This window comes from Cyclopterus lumpus, chromosome 9 (genome assembly GCF_009769545.1).
Source record: "Cyclopterus lumpus isolate fCycLum1 chromosome 9, fCycLum1.pri, whole genome shotgun sequence".
In the NCBI taxonomy this organism is placed as follows: Eukaryota; Metazoa; Chordata; class Actinopteri; order Perciformes; family Cyclopteridae; genus Cyclopterus; species Cyclopterus lumpus.
Window position 1 is genome coordinate 111,609 of NC_046974.1, and position 27,392 is coordinate 139,000.

Below are 27,392 nucleotides of genomic sequence, written 5' to 3' on the forward strand. Positions count from 1 at the left end.
CAATCTGTCCGCCTGTCTGTATATCTTTACAGTGAGGAAGAGGAGGAGAGAATCATCCTGCAGCACCACCTGTTGGCAGGAAGCCCACAGCACCGCTCTGCTCCTTCACCACCAGGAAGGAGATGACAGGTTGGATCAATAACTTGAGTTATTGATGAAATTTACTTGACGAGTTTCACTTGCTTTTAGTTTGTTAAATGTCATTCAGTTTACTTAGTTAGTGTAAAAATAAAGAAGACGGTTCGGTCTTCTTCATTCAAACAAACTTTATTCATGTCAACACGTCTCTGATCACATGACACCAAGATACACAGCACACCTACAAACACACAGTCTGGGCTGCTGCATATTTCAGTTGAATAGATCGATATATATGCCCCTGGCATATATACGGTACATTATTATCTTTATATATTCTTAAACATTTATATGAATACCAAACATTGAAGTTTCTACGATCACAGTGAGGAGCTGCGTTCAGCAGCAGCAACACGTTTCATGAAGCACTTTAAACTAGCATGCTAACAAACACCATCGCTATGCTACGGCTCAGCTAACATATAGCTATGCTAACATTCAGCTAACATTATGCTAATGCTTAGCTAACATTCAGCCAAAGTTCAGCTAACACTATGCTAATGCTCAGCTAACGATATAATAATGCTCAGCTAACGATGTAATAATGCTCAGCTAACGATATAATAATGCTCAGCTAACGATGTAATAATGCTCAGCTAACGATATAATAATGCTCAGCTAACGATGTAATAATGCTCAGCTAACGCCCTGCTATCGCTCTGCAGTGAAACATGTGCTTTGTTGAACGCAGCTCAGAACTAACTCAACAGAATCAGCACAAGTAGAATAAATAGATCAGCAGTTACAGTTTAGATTGGTACAGAATCAAACAGTCATGATGGATCACCTGGATTCATTCTTTAACATGTAATAAACTCAAATAAACACATCAGAGGAATATAACAAACTATTGGATACATTAATATTGCTTCACATTGTTGTTTTATTTGAATTGATTTTAAGTAAAACCTTTAGAACACTTGATCTTCTGAAGTCCTTTGTGAGTTTCCTGGAAAAAAATATTCTGTGATTTGAGACCAAGATTCAGCTGGTTTATGAGGTCAACAACGAATTAAATTCAACTCACCAGAAAATTAATCTTGAATAATAATAGACATACCTGACCCCCGAGACTGACTTGTGATTATTAGATGGTAGTTGTTGGCATTCTGCTGACAACTGTGTAAATTGGTTTCAAAACCAGTTAAATTCAGTTTATTTTGTATAGCCCAAAATCATAAAATCTCCTCAGAAGGCTTTACAATCTGTCCACATCCCCTGACCTCTGACCTCACATCAGATCAGGAAAAACTCCCAAAGGTTAGAGCCAGTATCAACCAACTGGTATCAGGTAAAACCACTTTGGACTTGTCATAACAAGTTAAATTCAGTTCGAACAAGTTGGAGAAAGTAAGAGACAACTGGATCCACTTGGACCAATTAGAACCAATTAGGACCAGTTTGGGCCAATTACAAGTTAGGACTAGTTAGAACCAGTTGGGATCAGTTAGAAGTTTTGGTTCATTCAAGAGATAATCAATTCAGAAGGTGTGCAATACATCCTGGTACATGTAGGCACCGCCGGCACAGCTCGGCAGCTTCCTGGCTCAATTAGCAGCATGGGGAATTTATTTCTGGACTATCAGCACGAATAAAATGTGACAGCTAACATCAATAATGCCATGTTAAAAGATTCTATAAATAGATTAATATATATTACATAATAACATCACAAATAGTACAAGTAAATGACAAGTTAAAATAAAATGTAAACTTTACACTGTAAAGAAAAGTCCCCACAATGCAACACTTCAACATCTATAAGAAAATCAGCTTCATACAAGAGAAACAAAAAGATGAACTACAAATACTCCAGGAGTTGATAAGAGCTAACGGTTAGCTAGCGAACAGCTAACGGCTAGCTAACGACCAGCTTATGTGATCCCAGTTCAGCCTGAACATCCTGAGAGGAGTCTCCAACATCTCTTCATCAGTACTTCATGAACCTGATCATCTGGTAAACCCAGTGGCCGTCAGGGCCTTCAAAGCCTTTCTGAAGGCCTAAACAGAATCACAAAGTTATAGCTATTTTATTAATTTTGTATTTAATTTTTTATAATTAAAAGTTATATCTATTTTATAATGTAATTGTATTTCACAAATACACTACATGTATTTTAATTATTTTTCCCTATTAGCTTATTTTCTCATTGCACAGACAGTCTCATGTGTTCCTCTGCTTCAGGCCTCTGGTATTCCTCATGCACAGGTAGCTGCTTAACAGCATCGTTATCCAATTACATCGCATGTACATGTTCACGCGGGCCGTGTGACCAATCACACGTCCAGGCATCTAGAAGGCTCTCTCAACTATTTTGCGGGCTTTGTCTTCCAAGCATTTTAAACGGGCTCGTCTTCCCTATGGAAGAAGCCCGTTTAAAATAGTCGAGAGAGTCTTCTAGATGCCTGAACGTGTGATTGGTCACACGGCCCGCGTGACCATTAACATGAGCTGTGATTGGTCAATCGGCTACCGTGACTCGCCGTCTAACAGGAAACTATAGCACGGTTCATGTTATTGAAACTGTTGTTTCGAGAAGTAATTGAATTTATAGTATTTTAGTTCTTTCATCTATGGCTGAAGGAGGAGTAGTAGAACCGGACTTGGTGGCAGATTTACTTCCAACGCCATTCTCAAGGAGGACGTTTGAGGAAAAGCACGAAATCTTGGCACATGGCCGCCCGACCCCACAGCTTACAGCCTTGACCCAGCAAGAAAAAACATTTATGCGTCACTTTCAGTTTGCCAACTACGAACGATATTCCTGAATGAGCATCGGAGAAGAGTTGCAAACTGTATTGCTGGGAATGCCTTTTATTAGCGACTCAGCGTCTTGGTGTTTACTGCCACTGTGGAGCGGACATTCTCAGCCTTAAAACGCATCGCTTTTTTTCTTCTTTTTTTTTACATCTGCAGTAGCGTTAATGTGTCTATGGTGTTGTTTTTATTATATAGTTAATTAATATTGTTACTTCTGATGTTAATAATATTTGAATGCCTCGTTATTTTCAGTGTTCAGTGTTTTATTCCCCCCGTTTTGTGGATAATAATAAATAATAACCTGTAGCTGTGGCGTCATGATGAGGTGATTAGGGTGTTCAGCTCTAGTAGAGACGGCACAGAAGGGTCTGAAATGCACGGCCGCCACTGGGTAAACCTCATGTTTCTGTCACTATTGTGTTGATGTGATGACAGACATGCAGCTGACCTTTCTCTCACTCTTCTAACAGCAGACAGACAGCTGAACCACATATAAATACACTCAATATTGCTGATCATTTGCTATATAGTCATGATGTTCCAATAATCAATATCCTTATAATTATTACTAGTAAAGTTCACAGTAACACAGTGTCAGTAGAGACCAGGAGAACAGTCCCGTAGAGACACAAACACACTGGGTTCCAGTTAACCCTCAACAGAAGACTGGGGGCTCTCTCCGTGGGCGGGGCTACCTTTACTGGGACGACTGGGAACAGAAGGAGAAAAGAGAACAATAATTAGGGTTAGGGTTAAAGGGTCAAATGGCAATCAAATAATACTGTTGGTACCAGTGAGAACCAGAGAAAACCAGTGGTAAGCAGAGAGAACCAGAGAGAATGAGTCAGAACCAGAGAGAACAAGTGAGAATGAGTCAGAACAAGAGAGAACAAGAGAAAACCAGAAATAATGAGTCAGAACAAGAGAGAACCAAAGAGAACGAGTGAGAAACAAAGAGAAACAGAGAGAACCAGATAGAACAAATCAGAACCAGAGAGTACCAGAGAGAACGAATCAGAACGAGTGAAAACCAGAGAGAACGAGTCAGAACCAGAGACAACGAGTCAGAACCAGAGAGAACGAGTCAGAACCACAGAGAATATGTGAGAACTAGAGAGAACGAGTCAGAACTAGAGAGAACAAGAGAAAACCAGTGGAAACCAGAAATAATGAGTCAGAACCAGAGAGAACAAGTGAGAATGAGTCAGAACAAGAGAGAACAAGAGAAAACCAGAAATAATGAGTCAGAACAAGAGAGAACCAAAGAGAATGAGTGAGAAACAAAGAGAAACAGAGAGAACCAGATAGAACAAATCAGAACCAGAGAGTACCAGAGAGAACGAATCAGAACGAGTGAAAACCAGAGAGAACGAGTCAGAACCACAGAGAATATGTGAGAACTAGAGAGAACGAGTCAGAACTAGAGAGAACAAGTCAGAACTAGAGAGAACGAGTCAGAACAAGAGGGAACCAGAGAGAATCAGTCACAACCACAGAGAATATGTGAGAACTAGAGAGAATGAGTCAGAACCAGAGATAATCAGTTAGAACCAGAACGAACCAGAGAGAATCGGTCAGAACCGGTCAGAACCAGAGAGAATCAGTCAGAACCAGAGAGAACCAGAGAGAATCGGTCAGAACCAGTCAGAACCAGAGAGAATCGGTCAGAACCAGTCAGAATCAGTCAGAACCAGAGAGAACCAGAGAGTACCAGAGTGAACGAGTCAGAACCAGAGAGAACCAGAGAGAATCATCCAGAACCAGAGGGAATCAGTCAGAACCAGTGAAAATCACAGACAATATGTGAGAACTAGAGAGAATGAGTCAGAACCAGAGAGAATCAGTCAGAACCAGAAAGAACCAGAGAGAATCGGTCAGAACCGGTCAGAACCAGAGAGAATCAGTCAGAACCAGAGAGAATCAGTCAGAACCAGAAAGAACCAGAGAGAATCGATCAGAACCAGTCAGAACCAGAGAGAACCAGAGAGAACGAGTCAGAACCAGAGAGAACCAGAGAGAATCATCCAGAACCAGAGAGAACCAGAGAGAATTAGTCAGAACCAGAGAGAACGAGTCAGAACCAGAGAGAACCAGAGAGAATCATCCAGAACCAGAGAGAACCAGAGAGAATTAGTCAGAACCAGAGAGAACGAGTCAGAACCAGAGAGAACCAGAGAGAATCATCCAGAACCAGAGAGAACCAGAGAGAATTAGTCAGAACCAGAGAGAACCAGAGAGAATCAGTCAGAACCAGTGAGAACCAGAGAGAATATGTGAGAACTAGAGAGAACGAGTCAGAACCAGAGAGAACCAGAGAGAATCATCCAGAACCAGAGAGAATCAGTCAAAACCAGAGAGAACGAGTCAGAACCAGAGAGAACCAGAGAGAATCATCCAGAACCAGAGAGAACCAGAGAGAATTAGTCAGAACAAGAGAGAACAAGAGAGAATCAGTCAGAACCAGAGAGAACCAGAGAGAATCAGTCAGAACCAGTGAGAACCAGAGAGAATATGTGAGAACTAGAGAGAACGAGTCAGAACCAGAGAGAACCAGAGAGAATCATCCAGAACCAGAGAGAACCAGAGAGAATCAGTCAGAACCAGAGAGAACCAGAGAGAATCAGTCAGAACCAGAGAGAACCAGAGAGAATCATCCAGAACCAGAGAGAATGAGTGAAAACCAGAGAGAACGAGTCACAACCACAGAGAATATGTGGGAACTAGAGAGAACGAGTAAGAACCAGAGAGAACAAAAGAATAAGTGAGAACCAGAGAGAACCAAAGAGAACCAGTCAGAACCAGAGAGAACAAGAGAATAAGTGAGAACCAGAGAGAATAAGTGAAAACCAGTCAGAACCAGAGAGAACCAGTGTGAACTGTGTGTATACTGTGTGTATATTGTTGTATTGACTGTGTGTATACTGAGTGTAAACTGTGTGTATACTGAGTGTATACTGAGTGTATACTGTGTGTATACTGTTTGTATACTGTTTGTAAACTTAGTGTATACTGAGTGTATACTGTGTGTATACTGTGTGTATACTGTGTGTATACTGAGTGTATACTGTGTGTATACTGTGTGTATACTGAGTGTATACTGTGTGTATACTGTGTGTATACTGTTTGTAAACTTAGTGTATACTGAGTGTATACTGTGTGTAAACTGTGTGTATACTGAGTGTATACTGTGTGTATACTGTGTGTATACTGTTTGTATACCGAGTGTATACCGTGTGTATACTGTTTGTATACTGTTTGTATACTGTTTGTAACCTTAGTGTATACTGTTTGTATACTGTGTGTATATTGTTGTATTGACTGTGTGTATACTGAGTGTAAACTGTGTGTATACTGAGTGTAAACTGAGTGTATACTGTGTGTATACTGTGTGTATACTGTTTGTAAACTTAGTGTATACTGAGTGTATACTGAGTGTATACTGAGTGTAAACTGTGTGTATACTGAGTGTATACTGTGTGCAAACTGTGTGTATACCGTGTGTGTACTGTTTGTATACTGTTTGTAAACTTAGTGTATACTGTTTGTATACTGTGTGTATACTGTGTGTATACTGTGTGTATACTGTTTGTAAACTTAGTGTATACTGTTTGTATACTGTGTGTATACTGTGTGTATACTGTTTGTATACCGAGTGTATACCGTGTGTATACTGTTTGTATACTGTTTGTAAACTTAGTGTATACTGTGTGTATACTGTGTGTATACTGTGTGTATACTGTGTGTATACTGTGTGTATACTGTTTGTATACTGTTTGTAAACTTAGTGTATACTGTTTGTATACTGTTTGTGTACTGTGTGTATACTGTGTGTATACTGTGTGTATACTGTTTGTATACCGAGTGTATACTGTGTGTATACTGTGTGTATACTGAGTGTATACCGTGTGTATACTGAGTGTATACCGTGTGTATACTGAGTGTATACTGAGTGTATACTGTGTGTATACTGTTTGTATACTGAGTGTATACTGTGCGTATACTGTTTGTATACTGTGCATATACTGTGTGTATACTGTTTGTATACCGAGTGTATACTGTGTGTATACCGAGTGTATACTGTGTGTATACTGAGTGTATACTGTGTGTATACTGAGTGTATACTGTGCGTATACTGTGCATATACTGTGTGTATACTGTTTGTATACTGAGTGTATACTGTGCGTATACTGTGCATATACTGTGTGTATACTGTTTGTATACTGAGTGTATACTGTGCGTATACTGTGCATATACTGTGTGTATACTGTTTGTATACCGAGTGTATACTGTTTGTATACTGAGTGTATACTGTGCGTATACTGTGCATATACTGTGTGTATACTGTTTGTATACCGAGTGTATACTGTTTGTATACTGAGTGTATACTGTTTGTATACCGAGTGTATACTGTGTGTATACTGTTTGTATACCGAGTGTATACTGTGCGTATACTGAGTGTATACTGTGTGTATACTGTTTGTATACTGAGTGTATACTGTGCGTATACTGTGCATATACTGTGTGTATACTGTTTGTATACCGAATCTATACTGTTTGTATACCGAGTGTATACTGTTTGTATACCAAGTGTATACTGTGTGTATACTGTTTGTATACCGAGTGTATACTGTGCGTATACTGTTTGTATACTGAGTGTATACTGTGCGTATACTGTTTGTATACTGAGTGTATATTGTGCGTATACTGTGCATATACTGTGTGTATACTGTTTGTATACCGAGTGTATACTGTTTGTATACCGAGTGTAAACTGTGTGTATATTGTGCGTATACTGTGCATATACTGTGTGTATACTGTTTGTATACCGAGTGTATACTGTTTGTATACCGAGTGTAAACTGTGTGTATACTGTTTGTTTACTGTTTGTATACCGAGTGTAAACTGTGTGTATACTGTTTGTTTACCGAGTGTATACTGTGCGTATACTGTTTGTATACCGAGTGTATACTGTGTGTATACCGAGTGTATACTGTTTGTATACCGAGTGTATACTGTGCGTATACTGTTTGTATACCGAGTGTATACTGTGCGTATACTGTTTGTATACTGAGTGTATACTGTACGTATACTGTGCATATACTGTGTGTATACTGTTTGTATACCGAGTGTATACTGTGCGTATACTGTGCATATACTGTGTGTATACTGATTGTATACCGAGTGTATACTGTGTGTATACTGTTTGTATACCGAGTGTAAACTGTGCGTATACTGTTTGTATACTGAGTGTATACTGTTTGTATACTGAGTGTATACTGTTTGTATACCGAGTGTATACTGTGTGTATACTGTTTGTATACCGAGTGTAAACTGTGCGTATACTGAGTGTATACTGTTTGTATACCGAGTGTATACTGTGTGTATACTGTTTGTATACCGAGTGTAAACTGTGCGTATACTGTTTGTATACCGAGTGTATACTGTGTGTATACCGAGTGTATACTGTTTGTATACTGAGTGTATACTGTTTGTATACCGAGTGTATACTGTTTGTATACCGAGTGTATACTGTGTGTATACTGTTTGTATACCGAGTGTAAACTGTGCGTATACTGTTTGTATACCGAGTGTATACTGTTTGTATACTGAGTGTATACTGTTTGTATACCGAGTGTATACTGTGTGTATACTGTTTGTATACCGAGTGTAAACTGTGCGTATACTGTTTGTATACCGAGTGTATACTGTGTGTATACCGAGTGTATACTGTGTGTATACCGAGTGTATACTGTTTGTATACTGAGTGTATACTGTGCGTATACTGTGCATATACTGTGTGTATACTGTTTGTATACCGAGTGTATACTGTTTGTATACTGAGTGTATACTGTTTGTATACCGAGTGTATACTGTGTGTATACTGTTTGTATACCGAGTGTATACTGTGCGTATACTGAGTGTATACTGTGTGTATACTGTTTGTATACTGAGTGTATACTGTGCGTATACTGTGCATATACTGTGTGTATACTGTTTGTATACCGAATCTATACTGTTTGTATACCGAGTGTATACTGTTTGTATACCAAGTGTATACTGTGTGTATACTGTTTGTATACCGAGTGTATACTGTGCGTATACTGTTTGTATACTGAGTGTATACTGTGCGTATACTGTTTGTATACTGAGTGTATATTGTGCGTATACTGTGCATATACTGTGTGTATACTGTTTGTATACCGAGTGTATACTGTTTGTATACCGAGTGTAAACTGTGTGTATATTGTGCGTATACTGTGCATATACTGTGTGTATACTGTTTGTATACCGAGTGTATACTGTTTGTATACCGAGTGTAAACTGTGTGTATACTGTTTGTTTACTGTTTGTATACCGAGTGTAAACTGTGTGTATACTGTTTGTTTACCGAGTGTATACTGTGCGTATACTGTTTGTATACCGAGTGTATACTGTGTGTATACCGAGTGTATACTGTTTGTATACCGAGTGTATACTGTGCGTATACTGTTTGTATACCGAGTGTATACTGTGCGTATACTGTTTGTATACTGAGTGTATACTGTACGTATACTGTGCATATACTGTGTGTATACTGTTTGTATACCGAGTGTATACTGTGCGTATACTGTGCATATACTGTGTGTATACTGATTGTATACCGAGTGTATACTGTGTGTATACTGTTTGTATACCGAGTGTAAACTGTGCGTATACTGTTTGTATACTGAGTGTATACTGTTTGTATACTGAGTGTATACTGTTTGTATACCGAGTGTATACTGTGTGTATACTGTTTGTATACCGAGTGTAAACTGTGCGTATACTGAGTGTATACTGTTTGTATACCGAGTGTATACTGTGTGTATACTGTTTGTATACCGAGTGTAAACTGTGCGTATACTGTTTGTATACCGAGTGTATACTGTGTGTATACCGAGTGTATACTGTTTGTATACTGAGTGTATACTGTTTGTATACCGAGTGTATACTGTTTGTATACCGAGTGTATACTGTGTGTATACTGTTTGTATACCGAGTGTAAACTGTGCGTATACTGTTTGTATACCGAGTGTATACTGTTTGTATACTGAGTGTATACTGTTTGTATACCGAGTGTATACTGTGTGTATACTGTTTGTATACCGAGTGTAAACTGTGCGTATACTGTTTGTATACCGAGTGTATACTGTGTGTATACCGAGTGTATACTGTGTGTATACCGAGTGTATACTGTTTGTATACTGAGTGTATACTGTTTGTATACCGAGTGTATACTGTTTGTATACCGAGTGTATACTGAGTGTATACTGACTGTATATTATTGTAAATAGACAGACAGACACACAGACAGGCAGACGGGTTGATGAGTTGTCAATCAGGCAGCTTATGTTATTTCTTCATCATTAGTGATGATTCGTGATGATGCTGGGTGGTCACATGGCGAGGACAGCGATCTGATTGGACGATGAGAAACACAGAGCTGGTGAGAGACAGCTGACGTACCATTGGTGAACTCCTCACTGGTCACTGATAGAGATTCTGAAAAAATAACCATATATGGTAAATATGAGGGGGGCGGGGCTACCTGCTCTGACACTAACACACATGATAGCTGCCTGTTTAGCCTTATAAGGTACTGTTAGAACAGGATCACACAAACAGAGAGGGACAGACACGCAGACAGACAGGTAGACGGACAGGTAGACAGACATGGCTCCAGGTGGATGTTTAGGTGGAGATATATATTTTACCCTTGCCCCCTGTTTCCAGTCTCTGTGCTAAGCTAAGTTAACCGTTGACCCGCACTTTTAGTCTGTGTGCTAAGATAGGCTAAGCTGCTAGAGGAGTGACGGAGGACTGACGGAGGAGAGACGGAGAAGTGACGGAGGAGAGACAGAGGAGTGACGGAGGAGTGACGGAGGAGAGACAGAGGAGTGACGGAGGAGAGACAGAGGAGTGACGGAGGAGTGACGGAGGAGAGATGGAGGAGAGACGGAAGAGAGATAGAGAAAAGATGGCGGAGAGATGGAGAAGTGACGGAGGAGAGACGGAGGAGTGACGGAGGAGAGACAGAGGAGTGACGGAGGAGAGACAGAGGAGTGACGGAGGAGTGACGGAGGAGAGATGGAGGAGAGACGGAAGAGAGATAGAGAAAAGATGGCGGAGAGATGGAGAAGTGACGGAGGAGAGACGGAGGAGTGACGGAGGAGACATGGAGGAGTGAAGAAGTGACGGAGGAGAGAAGGAGTGATGGAGGAGAGATGGAGGAGTGACGGAGGAGAGAAGGAGTGATGAAGGAGAGATGGAGGAGAGACGGAGAAGTGACGGAGGAGAGACGGAGGAGAGATGGAGGAGTGAAGAAGTGACGGAGGAGTGATGAAGGAGAGATGGAGGAGTGACGGAGGAGAAAAGGAGAGATGGAGAAGGGACGGAGGAGAGACGGAGGAGTGACGGAGGAGACATGGAGGAGTGAAGAAGTGACGGAGGAGAGAAGGAGTGATGGAGGAGAGATGGAGGAGTGACGGAGGAGAGAAGGAGTGATGAAGGAGAGATGGAGGAGAGACGGAGAAGTGACGGAGGAGAGACGGAGGAGAGATGGAGTGATGAAGGAGAGATGGAGGAGAGACGGAGAAGTGACGGAGGAGAGACGGAGGAGAGATGGAGGAGTGAAGAAGTGACGGAGGAGAGAAGGAGTGATGAAGGAGAGATGGAGGAGTGACGGAGGAGAAAAGGAGAGATGGAGAAGTGATGGAGGAGAGATGGAGGAGTGACGGAAGAGAGATAGAGAAAAGATGGCGGAGAGATGGAGAAGTGACGGAGGAGAGACGGAGGAGTGACGGAGGAGAGATGGAGGAGTGAAGAAGTGACGGAGGAGAGAAGGAGTGATGGAGGAGAGATGGAGGAGTGACGGAGGAGAGAAGGAGGAGTGACGGAACAGAGATAGAGAAAAGATGGCGGAGAGATGGAGAAGTGACGGAGGAGAGAAGGAGTGATGGAGGAGAGATGGAGGAGTGACGGAGGAGAGAAGGAGTGATGGAGGAGAGATGGAGGAGAGATGGAGGGGGTTTGTGGATCGCTGCTTTTGTTCTTCAGCACCAATAAAGAAACTGGTTCTCATAAAACTCAGTTATTCTGTGTCCAGTTTGAAGGTTAAAGTTTAAAGTTTATATCTTAAAGGGTAAAGTTTAAAGGGTAAAGTTTAAAGGTTAAAGTTTATAGGTTAAAGGGTAAAGTTTATAGGTTAAAGGTTAAAATTTTACTTTTCTAGTACTTAGGATTATTTATTCTTTTCTTTGTGTATCGGTATTTAGTATTATTGTTATACTACTACTAATAATAATATAAACAATACACATGAGAATAATAATAAGATTATTACATTAATAATAATAATAATAAGATTTTTTATATTATACATTAGAACCAGGGGAAGTTTTTCCTGAAGGGTTCTTCCCTTTTTTATTTGGGAGTTGTTCCTGACCCGATGTGAGGTCAAAGGTCAGGGATGTCGTATGTGTACAGATTGTAAAGCCCTCTGAGGGGAGTTTGTGATTTGTGATTTTGGGCTGTACAAAATAAACTGAATTGAATTGAAACACAGAAGGCGTTTTTGCTGACTGGTCTTTGAACACACCACTCAGACTGTGTGTGTGTGCTGGTACCTGGGGACTCCAGGGGGGGGCGCTCTGTTGGGTCTGGAGGGGGCTCCAGGATCCGGTGAAACCCCGGGACGAGACGGAGGGCCGGGAGCCGCTCTACCACCCGGACGAGGGGGGCCGGGAGGGGCCCGACGCTGGGGGGTCGGGCTGGACATGGGAGACCTGCAGAGACCGGCAGAGACCGGCACAGGGTTCATGCATAGCGACCGCGTAACAGCTGACCTCTGGCCAGGTGACTTGTTGCTAGGTTACCTGCGTCCTGACAGCATCCCCGTCACCTGCAGCCACGAATCGTCCACCGGCGGCGGCATCGTCGTGGTGATGGTGGACGTGCTGATGTCACCGATGATCTGGAGACCTTCACGCAGGGCGTGGTACATCTTCAGCATCTCATCACGGTGCTGGGCCTGTGAGTGAGGGAGAGAAAGAAGGAGGGAGAGAGGGAGGGAGAGGGAGTGAGAGAAGGAGAGGGAGTGAGGGAAGGAGAGGGAAGGAGGGAGTGAGGGAGGGAGAGAGGGAAGGAGGGAGAGAGGGAAGGAGAGGGAGAGGGAAGGAGGGAGAGAGGGAGGGAGAGAGGGAGAGAGGGAAGGAGGGAAGGAGGGAGAGAGGGAAGGAGGGAGAGAGGGAAGGAGAGGGAGTGAGAGAAGGAGAGGGAGTGAGGGAAGGAGAGGGAGTGAGGGAAGGAGAGGGAAGGAGGGAGTGAGGGAGGGAGAGTGAGGGAGAGAGGGAAGGAGGGAGAGAGGGAAGGAGAGGGAGTGAGAGAAGGAGAGGGAGTGAGGGAGGGAGAGAGGGAAGAAGGGAGTGAGGGAGGGAGAGTGAGGGAGAGAGGGAGTGAGAGAGGGAAGGAGGGAGTGGGAGAGGGAGAGGGAAGGAGGGAGAGAGGGAAGGAGAGGGAGTGAGGGAAGGAGAGAGGGAGAGAGGGAAGGAGGGAGTGAGGGAAGGAGAGGGAAGGAGGGAGTGAGAGGGAAGGAGAGGGAGTGAGGGAAGGAGAGAGGGAAGGAGGGAGAGAGGGAAGGAGAGGGAGAGGGAAGGAGGGAGAGAGGGAGGGAGAGAGGGAAGGAGGGAAGGAGGGAGAGAGGGAAGGAGAGGGAGTGAGAGAAGGAGAGGGAGTGAGGGAAGGAGAGGGAGTGAGGGAAGGAGAGGGAAGGAGGGAGTGAGGGAGAGAGGGAAGGAGGGAGAGAGGGAAGGAGGGAGAGAGGGAAGGAGAGGGAGTGAGAGAAGGAGAGGGAGTGAGGGAAGGAGAGGGAGTGAGGGAAGGAGAGGGAAGGAGGGAGTGAGGGAGGGAGAGTGAGGGAGAGAGGGAAGGAGGGAGAGAGGGAAGGAGAGGGAGTGAGGGAAGGAGAGAGGGAGAGAGGGAAGGAGGGAGTGAGGGAAGGAGAGGGAAGGAGGGAGTGAGAGGGAAGGAGAGGGAGTGAGGGAAGGAGAGAGAGAAGGAGGGAGAGAGGGAAGGAGAGGGAGAGGGAAGGAGGGAGAGAGGGAGGGAGAGAGGGAGAGAGGGAAGGAGGGAGAGAGGGAAGGAGAGGGAGTGAGAGAAGGAGAGGGAGTGAGGGAAGGAGAGGGAGTGAGGGAAGGAGAGGGAAGGAGGGAGTGAGGGAGAGAGAGAAGGAGGGAGAGAGGGAAGGAGAGGGAGTGAGAGAAGGAGAGGGAGTGAGGGAGGGAGAGAGGGAAGGAGGGAGTGAGGGAGGGAGAGTGAGGGAGAGAGGGAGTGAGAGAGGGAAGGAGGGAGTGGGAGAGGGAGAGGGAAGGAGGGAGAGAGGGAAGGAGAGGGAGTGAGGGAAGGAGAGGGAAGGAGGGAGTGAGAGGGAAGGAGAGGGAGTGAGGGAAGGAGAGAGGGAGAGAGGGAAGGAGGGAGTGAGGGAAGGAGAGGGAAGGAGAGGGAGTGAGGGAAGGAGAGAGGGAAGGAGGGAGAGAGGGAAGGAGAGGGAGAGGGAAGGAGGGAGAGAGGGAAGGAGGGAAGGAGGGAGAGAGGGAAGGAGAGGGAGTGAGAGAAGGAGAGGGAGTGAGGGAAGGAGAGGGAGTGAGGGAAGGAGAGGGAAGGAGGGAGTGAGGGAGAGAGGGAAGGAGGGAGAGAGGGAAGGAGGGAGAGAGGGAAGGAGAGGGAGTGAGAGAAGGAGAGGGAGTGAGGGAAGGAGAGGGAGTGAGGGAAGGAGAGGGAAGGAGGGAGTGAGGGAGGGAGAGTGAGGGAGAGAGGGAAGGAGGGAGAGAGGGAAGGAGAGGGAGTGAGGGAAGGAGAGAGGGAGAGAGGGAAGGAGGGAGTGAGGGAAGGAGAGGGAAGGAGGGAGTGAGAGGGAAGGAGAGGGAGTGAGGGAAGGAGAGAGAGAAGGAGGGAGAGAGGGAAGGAGAGGGAGAGGGAAGGAGGGAGAGAGGGAGGGAGAGAGGGAGAGAGGGAAGGAGGGAGAGAGGGAAGGAGAGGGAGTGAGAGAAGGAGAGGGAGTGAGGGAAGGAGAGGGAGTGAGGGAAGGAGAGGGAAGGAGGGAGTGAGGGAGAGAGAGAAGGAGGGAGAGAGGGAAGGAGAGGGAGTGAGAGAAGGAGAGGGAGTGAGGGAGGGAGAGAGGGAAGGAGGGAGTGAGGGAGGGAGAGTGAGGGAGAGAGGGAGTGAGAGAGGGAAGGAGGGAGTGGGAGAGGGAGAGGGAAGGAGGGAGAGAGGGAAGGAGAGGGAGTGAGGGAAGGAGAGGGAGTGAGGGAAGGAGAGAGGGAGAGAGGGAAGGAGGGAGTGAGGGAAGGAGAGGGAAGGAGGGAGTGAGAGGGAAGGAGAGGGATGGAGGGAAGGAGAGAGGGAGAGAGGGAAGGAGGGAGAGAGAGGGAAGGAGGGAGAGAGGGAAGGAGAGGGAGTGAGGGAAGGAGAGGGAAGGAGAGGGAAGGTGGAAGAGAGGGAAGGAGGGAGAGAGGGAGTGAGAGGGAAGGAGAGGGAGTGAGGGAGTGAGAGGGAAGGAGAGGGAGTGAGGGAAGGAGAGAGGGAGAGAGGGAAGGAGGGAGTGAGGGAAGGAGAGGGAGTGAGGGAAGGAGGGAGTGAGGGAGGGAGAGGGAGTGAGGGAAGGAGAGGGAGTGAGGGAAGGAGAGGGAAGGAGGGAGTGAGGGAAGGAGGGAGTGAGGGAAGGAGAGGGAGTGAGGGAAGGAGAGGGAGTGAGGGAAGGAGAGGGAAGGAGGGAGTGAAGGAGGGAGTGAAGGAGGGAGTGAGGGAAGGAGAGGGAGTGAGGGAAGGAGGGAGTGAGGGAAGGAGAGGGAGTGAGGGAAGGAGGGAGTGAGGGGAGGAGAGGGAGTGAGGGAAGGAGAGGGAAGGAGAGGGAAGGTGGAAGAGAGGGAAGGTGGAAGAGAGGGAAGGAGGGAGTGAGGGAGGGAGGGAAGGAGGGAGTGAGAGGAAAGGAGAGGGAGTGAGGGAAGGAGAGAGGGAGAGAGGGAAGGAGGGAGTGAGGGAAGGAGAGGGAGTGAGGGAAGGAGAGGGAGTGAGGGAAGGAGAGGGAGTGAGGGAAGGAGAGGGAAGGAGGGAGTGAGGGAAGGAGAGGGAGTGAGGGAAGGAGGGAGGGAGAGGGAGTGAGGGAAGGAGAGAGAGTGAGGGAAGGAGGGAGTGAGGGAAGGAGAGGGAGTGAGGGAAGGAGGGAGTGAGGGAAGGAGAGGGAGTGAGGGAAGGAGAAGGAGTGAGGGAGGGAGTGAGGGAGGGAGAGAGGGAAGGAGGGAGTGAGGGAAGGAGAGGGAGTGAGGGAAGAAGAGGGAGGGAGTGAGGGAGGGCGAGAGGGAAGATGGGAGAGAGGGAAGGAGACGGAAGGAGACGGAAGCAGGGAGTGAGGGAAGGAGGGAGTGAGGGAAGGAGGGAGTGAGGGAGTGAGGGAGTGAGGGAGTGAGGGAGGGAGGGAGTGAGGGAAGGAGGGAGTGAGGGAGTGAGGGAGGGAGGGAGTGAGGGAAGGAGGGAGTGAGGGAGTGAGGGAGGGAGAGGGAGAGACAGACAGACAGGCTCATAGATTCTCTGTATTGTTTCTTTAAGCAAATTATTCATGTTAAATCACTTGCTCTCTCTCTCAGTCCACCTGTCTCTCTCTCTCTCTCTCAGTCCCCCTCTCTCAGTCCACCTGTCTCTCTCTCTCTTAGTACACCAGTCTGTCTGCACACCTGTTCCTGGGACTCCTCCATCAGGGTGTTCTGGTCTCCACAGGAGTAGAGCTGTGCCAGCAGGTCAGAGTGGATGAATTCCTTCGTCTGAGGACCAAGAAGAGATCAGGTGACTGGTGACATCACTTCCTGTGTGTGTGTGTGTGTGTGTGTGTGTGTGTGTGTGTGTGTGTGTGTGTGTGTGTCATACGTTGTTAACCATCAGGTGCATGATGGTCTTGGGGATGAGGTCCCTGACTGTGCGCTGGATGATGGACAGGTACGAGTCCACCAGGTTCCTCACGATCTCCACCTGTCGCTCCAGCTGAGGGTCCAGACTGTGGATCTGCCCGTCCCCCCTCAACTCCTCCACCTCAACCTGCACACACATGGAGGTTACTATACACACACACACACACACACATGGAGGTTACTATACACACACACACACACGCACACACACACACACCTGCACACACATGGAGGTTACTACACAAACACACACATGGAGGTTAATACACACACACACACACCTGCACACACATGGAGGTTACTACACGCACACACACACACACACACACACACACACACACCTGCAAACACATGGAGCTTACTATACACACACACACACGCACACACACACACACACACACACACACACACACACACACACACACACACACACCTGCACACACACGGAGGTTACTACACACACACACACACACTTGCACACACATGGAGGTTACTACACACACACACCTGCACACACATGGGGGTTACTACACACACACACACACACACACCTGCACACACATGGAGGTTACTACACACACACACACACACACACACACACACACACACACCTGCTTCACAGTGGACTAAATAACATAACTCACCTTGTCTTTATCCTGCAGGAGGGGGACGAAGAGTTATGGTTCAATATTATAATAATGCTGTAGTAATACTGCAGTAATATACTACAGTAAGTATGAAGTAACACAATATTGTAATGTAGTAATACTACAATAATGATGTAGTACTACTACAGTAATAATGCAGTAATATAGTAATGAGTCTCACCACGCTGCGTTCAGGGTACACTCCAGCTCTTAGGAAAGAAGCCTTCCAGCTGTCCACCTCCTCCTGAGACTCGCTTGCCAGCTCCAGCTGACGAGAGTCTTTGTACACGTTCCTGGAAAATGGACGAGGGTTAGGGTCACCTGAGCACACGAGGAACTTACACTGGGTTAGGGTCACCTGAGCACACGAGGAACTTACACTGGGTTAGGGTCACCTGAGCACACGAGGAACTTACACTGGGTTAGGGTCACCTGAGCACACGAGGAACTTACACTGGGTTAGGGTCACCTGAGCACACGAGGACCTCACACTGGGTTAGGGTCACCTGACCACACGAGGAACTCACACTGGGTTAGGGTCACCTGACCACACGAGGAACTCACACTGGTTTAGGGTCACCTGACCACACGAGGACCTCACACTGGGTTAGGGTCACCTGACCACACGAGGAACTCACACTGGTTTAGGGTCACCTGACCACACGAGGAACTCACACTGGTTTAGAGTCACCTGACCACACGAGGACCTCACACTGGGTTAGGGTCACCTGACCACACGAGGAACTCACACTGGTTTAGGGTCACCTGACCACACGAGGAACTCACACTGGTTTAGGGTCACCTGACCACACGAGGACCTCACACTGGGTTAGGGTCACCTGACCACACGAGGACCTCACACTGGGTTAGGGTCACCTGACCACACGAGGAACTCACACTGGTTTAGGGTCACCTGACCACACGAGGACCTCACACTGGGTTAGGGTCACCTGACCACACGAGGAACTTACACTGGGTTAGGGTCACCTGAGCACACGAGGACCTCACACTGGGTTAGGGTCACCTGAGCACACAAGGAACTTACACTGGTTTAGGGTCACCTGACCACACGAAGACCTCACACTGGGTTAGGGTCACCTGACCACACGAGGAACTCACACTGGTTTAGGGTCACCTGACCACACGAGGAGCTCATACTGGTTTAGGGTTAGGGTCACCTGACCACACGAGGAACTCACACTGGGTTAGGGTCACCTGACCACACGAGGAACTTACACTGGTTTAGGGTCACCTGACCACACGAGGACCTCACACTGGGTTAGGGTCACCTGACCACACGAGGAACTCACACTGGGTTAGGGTCACCTGACCACACGAGGAACTCACACTGGTTTAGGGTCACCTGACCACACGAGGAACTCACACTGGTTTAGGGTCACCTGACCACTCAAGGAGCTCACACTGGTTTAGGGTCACCTGACCACACGAGGAACTCACACTGGTTTAGGGTCACCTGACCACACGAGGAACTCACACTGGTTTAGGGTCACCTGACCACTCAAGGAGCTCACACTGGTTTAGGGTCACCTGACCACACAAGGAGCTCACACTGGTTTAGGGTCACCTGACCACACAAGGAGCTCACACTGGTTTAGGGTCACCTGACCACACAAGGAGCTCACACTGGGTTAGGGTCACCTGACCACACAAGGAGCTCACACTGGGTTAGGGTCACCTGACCACACAAGGAACTCACACTGGTTTAGGGTCACCTGACCACACAAGGAGCTCACACTGGGTTAGGGTCACCTGACCACACAAGGAGCTCACACTGGTTTAGGGTCACCTGACCACACGAGGACCTCACACTGGGTTAGGGTTAGGGTCACCTGACCACACAAGGACCTCACACTGGGTTAGGGTCACCTGACCACACGAGGACCTCATACTGGGTTAGGGTTACCTGACCACACGAGGAACTCACACTGGTTTAGGGTCACCTGACCACAACAAAGGCAGCTTTTTTGTACAGAAACTATTAAAATACAACTGCAGTAGTATTATATATTCTTCAGCCATTAAAAACACACACACACACCTGTGTTCAATGTTGAACAGGGCAAAGACGCATTTGCTGGACATGAAGCTCTTCTCGATGTCTTTGAGTTTCAGGTTGTCCACAGGCAGCATGTACTTCTTCTCCTTCTCCTGCAGAGAGACAACAACAACAACAAACATACATCAAATAGACTGGTAAATCCAGAGCTGAGCGTCTGAAACTAGATGGACTGGTAGATCCAGAGCTTTATCTTCTGGCTCAGCTTCCTCTGATCCACAACGGTCCGGTAGAACGTTTTAATCACTGCTGATCCTAAACCTTCTGTCCATCTCATACTCCATTTGACCCTCACTGGTGAACCAGACTGAGATCCCTGAACCCTCTTGGAACCGAGACCCTGAATCTAAAGGAGCCAACAGACTCACATCATCAATCTCCACAGTAACAACCTTCTAGACCCCCACCAGTCTGGATTCAATGCTGGCCACTCAACAGAGACTGCCCTCCTTGCTGTCTCTGAGCAGCTTCACACTGCTAGAGCAGCCTCTCTCTCCTCTGTTCTTATCCTTCTAGACCTTTCCGCTGCCTTTGACACAGTGAACCACCAGATCCTCATGTCCTCCCTCCAGGACCTGGTATCTCAGGCACCGCGCTCTCACTCTTCTCATCCTACTTCACCGACCGCACTTACCGGGTAACCTGGAGAGGATCTGTGTCTGAGCCTTGTCCTCTGACTACTGGGGTCCCTCAGGGTTCAGTCCTTGGTCCTCTTCTCTTCTCTCTGTACACCAACTCTCTCGGTTCTGTCATTCTCTCTCATGGCTTCTCCTACCATCGCTATGCTGATGACACCCAACTGATCCTCTCGTTTCCCCAATCTGAAACACAGGTAGCAGCACGAATCTCTGCCTGTCTGACTGACATCTCTCAGTGGATGTCTATCTGACATCTCTCAGTGGATGTCTGACTGACATCTCTCAGTGGATGTCTGACTGACATCTCTCAGTGGATGTCTGACTGACATCTCTCAGTGGATGTCTGATTGACATCTCTCAGTGGATGTCCGCACACCACCTGAAAATTAACCCGGACAAGACTGAACTTCTCCTCTTTCCAGGAAAAGGCTCTCCCACCCACGACCTGACTATCACCTTCAACAACTCAGTGCTGGCTCCGACTCCGACTGCCAGGAACCTCGGAGTGACACTCGATAGTCAACTATTCCTTGATCAGTGAAATTAGATTAGATTTGACTTTATTCATCCCCAGGGAGAGATTTCTTGATGCACATTTTTTTACAAATATACAATAAAATAAAATAATAAAATAAACACAGCTGGGCGTGTCCTGGAACGATGCTGCAGACACTCTGGGCTCATCAAAAGGGCCTACTCCAACTCCCTTAAAGATACTTGCTCACAGTTCTATTCTGGGTTAATCAATAAAAACCCTGGCTCTAAACAGCCATGTTGAAGAAATCCTCAGAAAAATGAAATCCTGGACCCTGGACCCCATTCCCACTGCTCTGCTCAAGTCGCATAGCCCCACTCTCAGTCCTTTCATCACCAAGGTTGTTAACCTTTCCCTTCAGTTTGGCTATGTCCCACCTACTCTCACGGTTGCTGGACCCGGAGGTTCTAGCCAATTACAGGCCTATCTCCAACCTTGCCTTCCTGTCCAAGGTGTTAGATAAGGTAGTTGCTTCTCAACTTCAGGACCCCTCAAACACAATTTTTCAAACAACTTGTTTCAAAAATTTCATTCAGGACTTCGGCCCACAGCACTGAAACAGCTTTTCTCAGGGTGACGAATGACCTGCTAATGACAGCCGATGCTGGATCACTGGCGGAACGAGCTCCCCGGTGGTGAAACGAGCTCCCCAGTGGTGGAACAAGCTCCTCACTGAGATCTTCCGTCGGTAGCTAAAAACATATCTTTTCCGACTAGTGACTTGAATAAAAACAGATTGGCACTTGAATGGCACTTACTTATGGTATTACTCATGGTATTACTCATGGTACTTTTATAGTTTGGCTTTCTTGAAGAAATGTTACTTTCTTGATTCTTGTTGTTCTGAGTTTGTACTCATGGTTGAATTCACTTAGTGTAAGTCGCTTTGGTAGCGTCAGCTAAATGACATGTGTAATGTTATGTAATGTAATCTGCAAACAGCAGAGACCCAATTCTGAGGTCCTCAAACCGGACCCTCTCCTCTCCCGGTTGGGCCTTGAGATCCTTGTCCCTGGTGGAGGCCATCACCCACTGGAGTATCCAGACACTCACTTTGGTTCAACGGGGACCAGAAGGCTCGCAGTAACGACCCCGGTACCCCGTATTCTTACAATACCTCTACAGGACTCCCTGAGGGACACAGTCATAGTTCTTCTTCAAGTCCACAGACTGGATGAGCAAACTCCCAAGACCCTAACCCTAACCCTCAACTGTAGGAGTACAGATCTGGTCCACTGGTCCAGGACCAGGACAGAGTCCACATTGCTCCTCTTGAATCTGAGGTTTGCGCACACTCTCTTGTCCCCCTTTTACAAATGTGAACCACCACTCCGGTCGACCACTCCACAGGTGTGTGTGTCTCTGTGTGTTTACTTGTGTGTGTGTGTGTGTGCACTTTCGTGCATGTACATGTGTGAGAGAGTTTTACCTCATCATCTTTGTACCAGGACAGCGTCTCAGCTGTCAGAACGAACCAGTACTCCTTAGCTCCTCCCTTCATAATGCTGATGTTGTTGATGGTCAGCCAACCTTTACGGATCACCTGCACACACACACACACACATGTAAACACACAGACACACACTTAAACACACATCACACACTCTCACACACACATGTACATGTGACGACCCTCTCGGCCACTGACTCGTGTCCCTGCAGGTGGGCGTGGCCAAGTGTCATCAGAAGGATGGAAACACCTGAGGTAATCAGCAGCTCTGGTAACACATGGGCCTTGTGTACCAGTGCTGCATTTAAAAGGCCCACTGGTCTCAGGAGCTCTCTCTCTCCACCCTGAGACCCCGTTTGGCTGTCTGTAGGAGAGTATGGTTTGACCCGACACTATCTCACACACACTTCCCACGCATGCTCTCACCTCCACCACTGAAACTACTGACTCCACACGCCACTGTTTATTCTACCTAAGTTATGTTCATGCTACTTAAGTTATATTATGCTACCTAAGTTAAATAAAACCCTTTATGTTAACTACGACTTGTGTGTATCCCACTTTGTTGTCATGGCCGTGCGGCCCGGTTCGTGACATACTTGTACACACTATCATTCTCAATAATCAGTATTTATCTATTGGACACTCAGTGACATCACTAACTCCACACACACTCTCTCGCTCTCTCACACACACAGACAAACACACTCTCACACACACACTGTGATCCACTCACCATGATCTCATCCTAGATGCGTGGTAAGAGAGGAAGTGGGACAAGAGGAACATATGAATAAAGACGTTCAGGGTTAATGGTCCTTCTATGATTCTCTGACACATCCTGCAGACTTTGACTCATGGAATTACCCAAAATTCATAGCTTTGAGGTCTTCAACTGCGGGTGAGCGCAGAAAGTACGGTTAACAAGAAGAACAGCGTGTTGAGCCTTGTTTATTAAATGGATAGAAACATTATTCAGGATTTAAGATATAAAACACATCTGGTCTGTTCCTCTTTGATCAATGGAAACAGTCATGTGATCATTTCACTAGTCCAGATCAGGACAGACCTTTAACATGTCAATCAAAAGGTTCTGGATGTGTTGCATCGTGCAGTCAAAGGTCCAAAGGGTCAAAGAGTCAAACGTTAAAATAGTCAAAGCATCAAAGAGTCGAAAGGTCAGTCGAAGGGTAAAAGAGTCAAAGGGTCAAAGAGTTGAAGGGTCAAAGAGTCAAATATTTAAAGATTCAAAGCACAAAATAGTTGAATGGTCAAAGGGTCAAAGGTTTAAAGAGTCAACGAGCTAAAGGGTCAAAGCGTCAACCCGTCAAAGGTTCAAAAGGTCAAAGGTTCAAAAGGTGAAAGGGACAAAGAGTCAACGAGTCAAATGTTTAAAGATTCAAAGAGACAAATGGTCAAAGCACCAAAGAGTCAAAGAGTTGAACGTTCAAAGAGTCAACGGTTTAAAGAGTCAACGGTTTAAAGAGTCAAAGAGTAAATGTGTCAAAGGGTCAAACGTTAAAATAGTAAAAGCGTCAAAGAGTCAAACGGTCAAAGCGTCGAAAGATCAGAGTCAAAAGGTAAAAGAGTCAAAATGTCAAAGGGTCAAAGAGTCAACGGTTGAAAGAGTCAAAGGCAAAAAAAGTCAACGGTCCAAAGGCTGAAAGAGTCAAAGGCTAAATTAGTCAAAGGTTCAAAGAGTCAAAGGTCAAAAGTCAAAAGAGTCAAAGAGTCAAATGTTTAAAGAGCCAAAGGTTCAAAGAGTCAAAGGAAGAAGAGTCAAAGGCTAAAAGAGTCAACGGTTAAAATGTTCAAAGAGTCAACGGTTCAAAGAGTCAACGGTTCAAAGAGTCAAAAGTTCAACGAGTCAAAGGTTACCTACTTGGACTCACCTGGTTTCCTGCTGCTTTCTTCTTGCTCATCTGACTGCTCTTCTGCTGAGCACTGACGGACAGACAGACAAACAGGTAGAGATTAGTATGTTTGTTGTAAAACCGGACCTTCTTATTTTTCTGGATGAAGTGAAGACTGTCTTACTTTGCAAAGCCGATGAAGTCTTCATGGTTTGTGTTCATGTAGGCCAACTCAATGTCAATCAGCAGCATCACCTGAAGATGCAGACAGACAGGTAGGTTAGACAGACAGGCAGACAGACAGAAAGGCAGACAGACAGGTAGGTAGGTCAGACATACCTGGCCTTTGGTGCGACTCTCTCGGTCTCTGATGTGCTGGGTAACGATTCTCTCCATCTCCTCTCTGAGCATCGGAAACTGGGCCAGCTACACAGGGAGATCGGGGTCAAAGGTCACGAGTTATGAAAAAGAACTCGCTGTAGTAGTACCTTCTGGGTACACTGCCACACAGTGTTATGTAGCAGCAGTAGTAGCAGGAATAGTACTATTAGTAGCAGTAGTAGTACTAGTACCTTCTGGGTACACTGCCTCACGGTGTTCACCAGCTCGTTGATCACCATGTCGACACATTTCTGACATGGCTCTTTGATCTGAGCGATGAGACGCTTCACGATGGTCTCAAACGCCATGTCAGGAGTAAACAGACCGGTCCTGAGGAGAGGATGCAGTCACACCCAATCACACTGATCAATAACATCAGAGGACACAGCTCATTGATACCCAATCACACTGATCAATAAGGTCTCTGGATATCTCACCTGATTCCGTGGATGTTCTTGATGGCATAGCTTATCTCTTTACGAAGAGTCTTCTCATCACTCTCCAACTACGCATACACACACACACACACACAGGTAAGCAGCAGGTGAAGTAAGGGTTCTCTAATAGATCACAGGTCTATTGGTCCTGGTGTGTGTGTGTGTGTGTTACCTTGACCAGCTCAAAGGGGAAGCGCTCGTGGAAGATCCGGTTGATCTTCGCTCCTCCTGACAGCTCGTATGTTTCCACCTGGTCTCCAGATCCTTCAATTCGCTTCTCAAAGTCCACCGCGAACTGCTGCACCATCCTGACACACACACACATTAGCAACTGTGTAGCATTAGCATATATATGTAGCATTTGTATCATTATGTAGCATTAGCATCCATATGTATTCCTGTGAAGCATTAACATCTACAGTATATATATTATTTTGAGGTATTAGCATCTATATGTAGAATTAGCATCTATGTGTAGTATTAGCATTTACTTGTTGCATTAGCATCTATGTGTATTAATCTGTAGTATTAGCATCTATATGTAGCATTAGTATCTATATATAGCATTAGCATTTATACGTAGCACTGACTGCAGCAGGGCCTTGGTCTTGCGTCCCGGGTCGTCTGGCCTGAAGCTCTTGTACTCTTCCACTTCCTTCTCGATGGACAGCAGCTGGCTCTGCAGTTTGCTGCGTAACGCCGGCAACGTGTCCCGGATGTGGTTGGTCAGTTGCTAAGGTAACAGAGGCACACTTTGTTACTAGACTAGGTTACAGAGGAGGATGATCGCTAATGCTAACGCTAACCTGAAACCATGTCATCTCTGCCCAAGTGTGACATAGTTCTGAACCAGGTAGACACATGCAAGACACATCCTGGAGACATATTGCACACATGCAAGTGCATGCATGTGTCTCACATGTGTCCAAGATGTGTCTTGCATGTGTCTCACATGTGTCCAGGATGTGTCTTGCATGTGTCTTACATGTGTCCAGGATGTGTCTTGCATGTGTCCAGGATGTGTCTTGCATGTGTCTCACATGTGTCCAGGATGTGTCTTGCATGTGTCCAGGATGTGTCTTGCATGTGTCTCACATGTGTCCAGGATGTGTCTTGCATGTGTCTTACATGTGTCCAGGATGTGTCTTGCATGTGTCTCACATGTGTCCAGGATGTGTCTTGCATGTGTCTTACATGTGTCCAGGATGTGTCTTGCATGTGTCTCACATGTGTCCAGGATGTGTCTTGCATGTGTCTCACATGTGTCCAGGATGTGTCTTGCATGTGTCTCACATGTGTCCAGGATGTGTCTTGTATGTGTCTCACATGTGTCCAGGATGTGTCTCACATGTGTCCAGGATGTGTCTTGCATGTGTCTCACATGTGTCCAGGATGTGTCTTGTATGTGTCTCACATGTGTCCAGGATGTGTCTCACATGTGTCCAGGATGTGTCTTGTATGTGTCTCACATGTGTCCAGGATGTGTCTTGCATGTGTCCAGGATGTGTCTTGCATGTGTCTCACATGTGTCCAGGATGTGTCTTGCATGTGTCCCACATGTGTCCAGGATGTGTCTTGCAAGTGTCTTACAAGTGTCTCACATGTGTCTTGCATGTGTCTCACGTGTGTCCAGCATGTGTCTCACGTGTGTCCAGCATGTGTCTCACATGTGTCCAGGATGTGTCTTGCATGTGTCCCACATGTGTCCAGGATGTGTCTTGCATGTGTCCCACATGTGTCCAAGAGGATTTACCAGAAAACTTAAATGAAGACCTGTGTGAGTTTGAGTGCGAACCTGGTTGAGGATCTTCTGCAGGTAGCCAGTGCCCATGCGGTCTGCCAGGTGTCGGTATGATGGGTGCGACAGGAAGAACTTCCTCTCAGCCTGCAGAGCTGCTGTGATGTCTTTCCGGCCATCGATGTCCTTCTGACTGCGGTTCACCACCCCGATGTAACCTGAGTTCAGAGCTTATCATTGTCTCTGGGAGGACACCTGGGAGTCCGTTACCTGAGCTTATCATTGTCTCTGGGAGAACACCTGAGTCCGTTACCTGAGCTTATCATTGTCTCTGGGAGAACACCTGAGTCCGTTACCTGAGCTTATCATTGTCTCTGGGAGGACACCTGGGAGTCCAGTACCTGAGCTTATCATTGTCTCTGGGAGGACACCTGGGAGTCCGTTACCTGAGCTTATCATTGTCTCTGGGAGAACACCTGAGTCCGTTACCTGAGCTTATCATTGTCTCTGGGAGGACACCAGGGAGTCCGTTACCTGAGCTTATCATTGTCTCTGGGAGAACACCTGAGTCCGTTACCTGAGCTTATCATTGTCTCTGGGAGGACACCTGGGAGTCCAGTACCTGAGCTTATCATTGTCTCTGACATTGTCTTAGCTGACGCTTTTATCCAAAGCGACTTACAATAAGTGCATTAAACCATGAGTCCAAACTCAGAACAACAAGAATCAAGCAAGTACAAATTTCTTCAATAAAGTTAAAC

At 46.5% G+C, this 27,392-nt stretch overlaps 1 protein-coding gene across 2 annotated transcripts in view; it reads right to left on the reverse strand.

Annotated features, from left to right (window-relative positions):
- Window positions 1-2,258: 2,258 nt before the first annotated feature.
- The window catches only part of LOC117736308 (dynamin-1-like), a 31,879-nt gene continuing 6,745 nt past the window's right edge, over window positions 2,259-27,392 (reverse strand). The window contains exons 6-24 of one of the 2 annotated variants that reach the window (XM_034541546.1): window positions 26,689-26,849; window positions 25,484-25,626; window positions 25,066-25,201; window positions 24,894-24,961; window positions 24,648-24,786; window positions 24,415-24,501; window positions 24,260-24,330; window positions 24,115-24,166; window positions 22,959-22,970; window positions 22,202-22,315; window positions 19,582-19,691; window positions 17,704-17,815; window positions 17,520-17,531; window positions 16,835-17,002; window positions 16,645-16,731; window positions 12,793-12,947; window positions 12,544-12,702; window positions 10,385-10,420; window positions 2,259-3,608 (exon numbers count right to left, since the gene is read on the reverse strand). In XM_034541546.1, the coding sequence (XP_034397437.1) occupies window positions 10,399-10,420; window positions 12,544-12,702; window positions 12,793-12,947; window positions 16,645-16,731; window positions 16,835-17,002; window positions 17,520-17,531; window positions 17,704-17,815; window positions 19,582-19,691; window positions 22,202-22,315; window positions 22,959-22,970; window positions 24,115-24,166; window positions 24,260-24,330; window positions 24,415-24,501; window positions 24,648-24,786; window positions 24,894-24,961; window positions 25,066-25,201; window positions 25,484-25,626; window positions 26,689-26,849 (1,808 nt within the window). In that variant the 3' untranslated portion in view covers window positions 2,259-3,608; window positions 10,385-10,398. Of the gene's footprint in view, window positions 3,609-10,384; window positions 10,421-12,414; window positions 12,703-12,792; window positions 12,948-16,644; window positions 16,732-16,834; window positions 17,003-17,519; window positions 17,532-17,703; window positions 17,816-19,581; window positions 19,692-22,201; window positions 22,316-22,958; window positions 22,971-24,114; window positions 24,167-24,259; window positions 24,331-24,414; window positions 24,502-24,647; window positions 24,787-24,893; window positions 24,962-25,065; window positions 25,202-25,483; window positions 25,627-26,688; window positions 26,850-27,392 lie in introns of those variants that run through there. The other variant, XM_034541545.1, reaches the window with a different exon arrangement.